The 9,758-nt window shown below is 50.4% G+C and overlaps 1 protein-coding gene across 2 annotated transcripts in view; it reads right to left on the bottom strand.

The window, feature by feature from the left end:
* Nucleotides 1–905: 905 nt before the first annotated feature.
* LOC142497983 (guanylate-binding protein 1-like) overlaps nt 906–9,758 on the bottom strand; it is a 50,495-nt gene continuing 41,642 nt past the window's right edge. For both annotated transcript variants that reach the window (XM_075606480.1, XM_075606481.1), the window contains one exon: nt 906–1,164. In XM_075606480.1, the coding sequence (XP_075462595.1) occupies nt 991–1,164 (174 nt within the window). In that variant the 3' untranslated portion in view covers nt 906–990. The remainder of the gene's footprint in view (nt 1,165–9,758) is intronic.

The following is a 9,758-nucleotide window of genomic DNA, read 5'->3' as shown; positions in this document are numbered from 1 at the left end:
ACAGTACAGACACAGCACCCGCAGACACTGGCAGTACAGACACAGCACCCGCAGTCGCTGACAGTACAGACACAGCACCCGCAGTCGCTGACAGTACAGACACAGCACCCGCAGTCACTGGCAGTACAGACACAGCACCCGCAGTCACTGGCAGTACAGACACAGCACCCGCAGTCACTGGCAGTACAGACACAGCACCCGCAGTCACTGGCAGTACAGACACAGCACCCGCAGTCACTGGCAGTACAGACACAGCACCCGCAGTTGCTGACAGTACAGACACAGCACCCGCAGTCGCTGATAGAGACTATTTTAGTTAGAGTCACAAGTGCTATACACTGGCGACACACTTTATTCGAGCTCGGCTAGTCCCACGAATACGGGTATACCCGGGTGTATTGAGGTTTGTGACTGTTTTCTGCCCGAGTGCATTGAGTTATTTTCCGGCAGGGATTGAAGCATTTTATTCCCGTTTGCTGCAATACTGCACAGTACATATATATATACTGCATTACAATTCATGAATTTATGCCATCTGGTAGACACGCGAAGCATTTCAGCCTATTAAATCCTAATCATTATCATTTAACAGATCAGCCGCCCATCAGCCAGGCATGAACCCAGGCTGGGAAGGCAAATGCAACGGGGCTTGTCAGAGGTGAGGAGCGGCGCATTCCAGGTATCTGCCAGGTACATACCGGGTATTTGCTCGAATAAAGTGTGTCGGTGCAGTATATATCCCATCAAACACACCTTCACACAACATGTGGAGAGACACCTGGGCACAAGTAATGGGCACCCCTGAGATACCTGGGTATATGCTAATAGGGGTAATTTGCATATATACAATCTCTCTTTTTCACCACAAAAATCGGATAAGAAATTAAAAAAAGAAAACGAATATATATATTTTGTGTTTTTCCTTTATTTGGTGTGATTGCACCTTAAAGGGGTAATTCAGCCTACTGATAATTTGCTGTGTAATTTCACCTAAAATATTTTCTTTATTATGCCACCGAGAGCCCCCGGTAACATTGCTGTTAAGAACCGTCTTAGCCCAGAACCCTGGTTCTCTTCCTTCTTATCTTCCCTCAGAGACCTGATCTGATCCGCCAGCATTTCAGCGTTTCTGTCGAACCCTTCTTTGAGCATTTCCGCCTGTTCCTGAAAACACAAAGGGAGAGATTTAACTTGTATTGTATATATTGTATGTCTTTATTTATATAGCGCCATTAATGTACATAGCGCTTCACAGTAGTAAAATAAATAACATAAAATAAATATCCGCTAAGGTAATGAAGCTGCTATAATGTAATTTTTATTAATAGTGTGCAGGAGTAGGGGGTCTCCTGAGATGAACCGCATTGATTTCAGCCTCGGGGAACCCCTGCTTCCCGAGATGCATGCCCTGTTGTGGGGTACCAGTATCTCCTATGCATTTAAATGTCCCAAGTCACGTGACCGTGGGAATCAAATGCATAGGGATACCGGCACCCCATAACAAGGCCTGTATCTTGGGCAGCAGGGGGTCCCCGGACCTGAAATCAACGTGGCTCTGCTCCGGAGACCCCCTGCACATGTACACTGGCGACACACTTTATTCGAGCTCGGCTAGTCCCACGAATTCGGGTATACCCGGGTGTATTGAGGTTTGTGACTGTTTTCTGCCCGAGTGCATTGAGGTATTTTCCAGGCAGGGATTGAAGCATTTTATTCCCGCTGGCTGCAATACTGCACAGTATATATATATATATATATATATATATATATATATATATATACTGCATTACAATTCATGAATTTATGCCATCTGGTAGACACGCGAAGCATTGCAGCCTATTAAATCCTAATCATTATCATTTAACAGATCAGCCGCCCGTCAGCCAGGCATGAACCCAGGCTGGGAAGGCAAACGCAACGGGGCTTGTCAGAGGTGAGGAGCGGCGCATTCCAGGTATCTGCCAGGTACATACCGGGTATTTGCTCGAATAAAGTGTGTCGGTGCAGTACACTACTATTACATTTTATATTAAAAATGTTTTCTCTCTGGCGAGATTTTCGCCGGGACTCGCCCTGCAGCAGAAATAAATCGCAGGGTGACCCCTTTTCGGAGAGGCGATACGCACGTCGCCGGCTACTCGCCAGTTTAGCGAATGCTATCACAGGTATTCTGGGCTCTCTGCACCGTGATAGGAACGCTGTCAAAACTGGCAATGGTAACAGGACGGCGATTCATTTTATAGGAGCGTAGTGCATAGGCCCCAACGCTTCTATATGCCGCTGTAGAGCTTAGTGATTAGAAGCCTGAGAGAGGACCAGACGGGCGAGGGACTAACAGGTGGGATCAGCATGGCTATTAGCATCAAACAAGGAGGCATGTATGTATCTTATACTATATTAGTGAAAGCACTGTATGTTTGCCTGCCTGGATGTCCGGTGTCCCTAGGGGAAATCTCATTGGTCCCTTGGCCCGCCCCCGCACACCTCTCATTGGCCTGAGGCGGAGTGACGGGCCAAAGGACACACAGGGACACACACACAGGGACACACACACACAGGGACACACACACACACACACACAGGGACACACACACACAGGGACACACACACACAGGGACACACACTCTCCCCCGTCAGTTGGACCGCAGCTCACCTTCCACACCCCCCCCCCCCTCCTCCTCTCCGGGTGCCCCTCCTCTCCCGGTGCCCCTCACTCTCTCCCCCTTCCCCACCTCACCCAAATCCCCACGCTCCGCAACATCCCCAGCCGCACCATCACCCTCACCGTGCGCCGCGGATGAAGCGCGGCCCTCCTGCTCAGCAGCAAACTCCAGGCTCCTCCCCCCTCGCGGCGCGGCCCTCCTGCTCTCCCCCTCACGTGCGCCGCTACCGGAGAGGGGAAGCGGCGCGGGACTCCCCATCACGTGCACCACTACCGGAGAGGGGAAGCGGCGCGGGACTCCCCATCACGTGCGCCGCTACCGGAGAGGGGAAGCGGCGCGGGACTCCCCATCACGTGCGCCGCTACCGGAGAGGGGAAGCGCGGCGCGGGACTCCCCATCACGTGCGCCGCTACCGGAGAGGGGAAGCGCGGCGCGGGACTCCTGCCACTCTTGCCCCCCCCCCCCAGCTTCCCGAAATCACCTCCTGCCCCAGCCAGATGCCACGGGGTCAAGGTAAGTCACACACCGTCTCCCACCCACGCACTGTCACCCAGTCACCCACACACCCACCCACCCAGTCACTTTCACCCACCCACCCAGTCACCCACTCAGTCACTCACTCAGTCACCCACCCACTCAGTAACCCACCCACCCACTCACTTAGTCACCCAAAAACTCACTTAGTCACCCACCCACTCACTCAGTCACCCACCCACTCAGTCACCCACCCACTCAGTCACCCACCCACTCACTCAGTCACCCACTCAGTCACCCACCCACACACCCACCCAGTCACCCACTCAGTCACCCACCCACACACCCACCCAGTCACCCACCCAGTCACTTTCACCCAGTCACCCACTTTCACCCAGTCACCCACCCACCCACCCACTCAGTCACCCACCCACTCAGTCACCCACCCACCCACTCAGTCACCCACTCAGTCAGTCACCCACCCACTCAGTCACCCACCCACTCAGTCACCCACCCACTCAGTCACCCACCCACTCAGTCACCCAGTCACCCACCCATTCAGTCACCCAGTCACCCATTCAGTCAGTCAGTCACCCACTCACCCACCCACTCACCCACCCACCCACTCACTCAGTCACCCACCCACTCAGTCACCCACCCATTCAGTCACCCAGTCACCCATTCAGTCAGTCACCCAGTCACCCACCCATTCAGTCAGTCAGTCACCCACTCACCCACCCAGTCAGTCACCCACTCACCCACCCAGTCAGTCACCCACTCACCCACCCAGTCAGTCACCCACCCACTCAGTCACCCAGTCACCCACCCATTCAGTCACCCACTCACCCACCCAGTCAGTCACCCACTCACCCACCCAGTCAGTCACCCACTCACCCACCCAGTCAGTCACCCACTCACCCACCCAGTCAGTCACCCACTCACCCACCCAGTCAGTCACTCACCCACCCACCCAGTCAGTCACCCACCCACCCAGTCAGTCTCCCACTCACCCACCCAGTCAGTCTCCCACTCACCCACCCAGTCAGTCTCCCACTCACCCACCCACCGACCCAACTCACCCACCCAACCACCGACCCAAAGTCACCCACCGACCCAAAGTCAAACCGACCCAAAGTCACCCACCCACCGACCCAAAGTCACACACCCACCGACCCAAAGTCACCCACCCACCGACCCAAAGTCAAACCGACCCAAAGTCACCCACCCACCCACTCAGTCAAGTGTCACCCACCCACCCAGTCACCCACACACTCAGTCAACTCAGTCACCCACCTAGCTGTCAAGGGGGGGGGGGGGGAAGCCTAACCCTGTCGTACGCCCCCCCAAAATTACATCCCGGGCAACGCCGGGTCTCTCAGCTAGTAATTTAATATATAACAGTGTACACCGCACCGTACACAATTACAATACATGATAATAAAGAACAACAAGTGGGAATAGGAGCAACATGTTAATTATATCAGGGAGGTGGGTGAGAGGAGGTTATAGCACTGGGAGCCCTTCCCTGAGGGTGCTATCTCTCTAGTAGGCCACAATTGCACCTCGACCAAGAGATCCCCTTATAGAGAGGGAGTTACCGTATGTGCTGGGGAAGAGGGTGATTGCAGGATTGGAGGAGAGACGGAATGTAAAGAAATATACTCTGTTCTAGGTCAATAATGGGTGCTAGCACTTTACATTCAATAATAAAAGTGCTCCATCCTGGTACTGAATATATAACCCAAATAAAGACAGAAAAGCAGGATCGCAGGGAACAGTAGTGTGCCGTCTCTGGCTTGTAAATTCAAATAGCTTGAATCAAATAGGAAAAACAAAAAAATTATTACACTCAATCCTTAATTAAATACACATCAAATATCGGGAGAAAAGTATCTTCATATCAAAGGTTTCTCGCTGTATATAAAAGTCCCACAAGTTATTGTGGTTTGAATAATGTTCACCTGCAGGACACAATGTGCATACATGTAAATAAGCGTCTCGCGCAGATCTGCGACACATCCAGTTGCATTGTTTATCTTTGTAACTTTTGATATGAAGGTGTATTCTATTTTCAGATAAGATTGGAGGAGAGTTATAACTGGGAGGAGGTAAATGTAACCCCGAGGCAAAGCACCCGCGGGACTGAGCGCACAGCACTGTTATTGGCTGGGATGGAGAAGGTAACTATGGGCGCTGGTTTTGGGGGGGAGTTTAGGAGTTAGGTCTTTAGTTTGAGGTGAGGAAGGGCAGTGGCAGAGATTGCTGACATGTAATCTGTGATTTGACAGCAGGTGTAGGGTCAGAAGCAGATAAATATAGCTGTGTGTCAATAGCACAGAGATGATCGTTGAAGCTAAACTAGTTAATGAGGTCCCTCAGCGAGAGCATATATGAGGGGCACCAACTCAGATATCCATAGAGGTAAAGGACGAGCGCCCAATGAGACACTGAAGGAGAGGGGAGAGAGTCGCAGGAAAACCAGGAGATGGCTGTTTCACAGGTGCCAATTATAAGGGATCTGTCTGAACATTTAGGATGAATGCTGACAGGAAATGATATCATCTGGTCTAAAGCCACAACGGACATCTTGCTTCCTGCCAAATCCTGCCCTTTCTCCCCTGACAGGAAATCAGCCCCTCTGTGACTCTCATTGTCAGCAGCTGCCTGTGGCCTTTAAATAGCAGGCAGTTGCTCTTGAACTTTGCTCGTGCAAAGTACTGGATACCTTGTACTGACTGAGCTCTGCCTTGCCTGATTTGCCTGCTGCCTGCCTTGATCCAAAATATGCAAAAGAATGCACAAAGCAGCGCACTGCCCGGGACACAGGTGTATCAAAAGTAAAAAATTAATTTATTGTCAATTAGACAAAGCAAACAATTTTTTTACTTTTGATACACCTGTGTTCATGGGCAGTGCGCTGCTTTGTGCATTCTTTTGCCTATTTTGGATCGTTTGGAACTTAATCAGCGGCTGGACACGCCCCCACAAATCCAGTGGGCTCTAGGAGTTGGTAAGATCTTCAAAGATATACTGTATTATTATGGATCCTCATTACTACAACCTGGGGTGAGTGCTGAACTTTATTATATTCATTTCCAATGAGGTACAGCGAAGTGTGTTATACATATTTTTTCTGCTGCCTTCAGGAGTGTTATGCTTTCAGCGGCTTTAGTCACTCACCCAGTAGTTTACCCACTCCATCTTTGAGTCTTCACTGTTTTTATATGATTGATGAACATATATAATATTCCAGGACTGTTGGAGCACCCATCACACCTCTATACTGAACTGCTGCCTGCCTCGACCCCAGAACCAGACCTGACTACCCTTTGCCTGCTGCCTGCCTCGACCCCGGAACCGGACCTGACAACCCTTTGCCTGCTGCCTGCCTCGACCCCGGAACCAGACCTGACTACCCTTTGCCTGCTGCCTGCCTCGACCCCAGAACCGGACCCGACAACCCCTGCATTCCAGGCCTCTGATCCCAGGCCAAGGTCGGTGTATTACTCCCTGCTTCTGCAGTGCGGTTCCGTATCTTGTCTTGCAGTCAGCAACGTTACACCAATACAGTGAAGCTGGAGTAGTGAGGGGGGAGGAAAACTATCAAAAGGGGGGAAGAGGCAAGAAGGATCAGTATGGAGTTGTTTCCTTGAGATTTGGCAACATGAACGTTATAAGCTACATTGGCGATGGTGGTTTCTATGAGGATGTGGTGTGAAGCCTAATTGGAGAGGGTCAAGTAGGTTGGGAAAGTTTAGGAATTGAAGTGAAGAAATAAGGTGTTTCAGAAGTTGAGAGGTGTAACTGAAGAAGAGACGCTAGAAGGGGAGCTAGGGAAAGTATGCTATTATTTAAAATGGGTCGGAAAATATCGTGCTTAAAAAGAGATAGAAAGTGTCAGAGCAAAGAGATGAGATAAAACCTTCAATGAGATTGAGGACATGGTAGAAACGAGAGGATTAAGGAGATGGGGGGGAAGGGGTTTGAGGCTGCATGTGTTAAGAAAAATACTGGAGAAAAGGGAGTCAGAGGTAGACTGAGGAGGCTTAGGAAGAAGAGACATGGGCAGGGGTAATTTCTCTGCTTCCACCTTGCCCTAGAAATAAATCTAGTGGAAGGTGCGGATGTCACTGTAGACCAGGTCTTTTAACACCATTTATATTTAAGGGATCAGTCACAAGGCAAAACAAGGCAGTGAAATAAAGTGAGGTTAATTCGGATAAGACCTCGGAAATACACAGATAATATACACATTTACTGGGGTCTAGACCTTCCTAGTTGCAGAGTCCCTGCTTCAGCAAAAGGCATTACCCTGTCCGCTCCACGTCACTGGACTATGCCTGGAACAGTAACCTTACTCCTCAGAACCAGTCCTCAGCTTGGCTAGGAAAGCCTGGCACCGTAATGCCCCGAAGAACCTTACCGGGCTTCACTGGACTAGTTCCAAAGTTATCTACAGTATAAGTCTGAAAAGACTGAGAGAAACTGAGACACGCACAGCTCTGAGTGCGGTAGCCCCCTGTATAGACTACTGTGTCCTATATTTTAACATGGACTTAAGCGTGGGAACCTTTCCCACATCCAATCAGAGCAGAGCTCATCTGGCTGATGATGTCAGGGAAAGGGCATAGCTATCTGCAGGGAAGGCTCCGCAGAGTCGGAGAGAACCAAAATTGCTTTTGGGGCTTTTTCCTCTGCCATTCTTGCTACCAAATGGCCCGACACCTCTGACATCCTGGGTCTCCTTTGAGCCCAGATGACTAGGCAGACCCCCTGGCTCCTATCCAAATGCTTAGGCTGACTGCATTGATTTTTGTACATACAGTATAACACCCTAAAAACCATACTTTAATACAGTAAAGTATAAACCTTGGGGAACCTTATACAGGCATACCCCGGTTTAAGGACACTCACTTTAAGTACACTCCCGAGTAAGGACATATCGCCCAATAGGCAAACGGCAGCTCACGCATGCGCCTGTCAGCACGTCCTGAACAGCAATACCGGCTCCCTACCTGTACTGAAGCTGTGCGCAAGCGGGGAGACTATAGAGCATGTTCCAAATGCGTTATTTACATCAGTTATGCACGTATATGACGATTGCAGTACAGTACGTGCATCGATAAGTGGGGAAAAGGTAGTGCTTCACTTTAAGTACATTTTCGCTTTACATACATGCTTCGGTCCCATTGCGTACGTTAATGCGGGGTATGCCTGTATATGGTTGGGGCACGCACAAACCCAATACAGGTTCTGGGACACCTTGGCACTTACAGGGGTACCCCCTTAACCTAGGGATTCTTTCAGCTACAGGGTTGTTACCTGTTCATCCCTGTTCCTCATTCACCTTTCTGAGCTGTGCTGAAGCAGGGTACCCTAGTGGTGAGTCGTGGTTACGTTTTTAAGGGGAACCAGTAACTCTGGTCCCTGAGCTGATATGCACACTCTGACACCACTTTCTCTTTCCTGTTTCCCTGTATTTATATACTATTATGCAGTTCATGCTCATCCGTACATTATAATAAAGAATTAATAATACAATGGAGTGACAAATTATGAAGTGATCTTAATGTTATCACAATCACATCCCCTCCTGTCTTTACATGGATGTGACAGAGAAGAGTCACTGGTCTCCAGCTGTTACCACTGATCCACATATCATATACAAACCCTCTCACCCCGGGAGTTTCCTCTGGCCCAGGAATTCAGTCTGTCTGTCCAATTAATAGGGCCAACTGGACACATGTGGACCAGATGCCTCTTAGCAGGACACCCTATAGTAAGGGTGTCTCCAGAAGCTTCCCAGAGTGATTTCCTGTTCCTCTCTGCTGCTGTCCTGCTGCCCTGCATCTGCTGGTCTGAATATCTCACAAATTAGGTGGTGTTGCTATTCGATGTCCCATGAGGGGAAGTTACTGATGTTTTGTGACTGCCCTGAAGATAAGGATTGTGCCGGTGTGATCTTTCTCTGTATTCAGCAGTGTGTGCTTCCTGTACCCGGCAGACCAGGCTGACCCCGGAGTAACATCGGCGTGTGGTAACCTGAGCTCTCTCTGTATTCAGCAGTGTGTGCTTCCTGTAACCGGCAGACCAGGCTGACCCCGGAGTAACATCGGCGTGTGGTAACCTGAGCTCTCTCTGTATTCAGCAGTGTGTGCTTCCTGTAACAGGCAGACCAGGCTGACCCCGGAGTAACATCGGCGTGTGGTAACCTGAGCTCTCTCTGTATTCAGCAGTGTGTGCTTCCTGTAACCGGCAGACCAGGCTGACCCCGGAGTAACATCGGCGTGTGGTAACCTGAGCTTTCTCTGTATTCAGCAGTGTGTGCTTCCTGTAACAGGCAGACCAGGCTGACCCCGGAGTAACATCGGCGTGTGGTAACCTGAGCTGTCTCTGTATTCAGCAGTGTGTGCTTCCTGTAACCGGCAGACCAGGCTGACCCTGGAGTAACATCGGCGTGTGGTAACCTGAGCTTTCTCTGTATTCAGCAGTGTGTGCTTCCTGTAACAGGCAGACCAGGCTGACCCCGGAGTAACATCGGCGTGTGGTAACCTGAGCTCTCTCTGTATTCAGCAGTGTGTGCTTCCTGTAACCGGCAGACCAGGCTGACCCTGGAGTAAC

The sequence above is a fragment of the Ascaphus truei genome, chromosome 6, assembly GCF_040206685.1.
Source record: "Ascaphus truei isolate aAscTru1 chromosome 6, aAscTru1.hap1, whole genome shotgun sequence".
Classification (NCBI taxonomy): Eukaryota; Metazoa; Chordata; class Amphibia; order Anura; family Ascaphidae; genus Ascaphus; species Ascaphus truei.
Note: the sequence above shows the minus strand (reverse complement) of the source record. Positions and strands in the feature narration are given on the sequence as shown.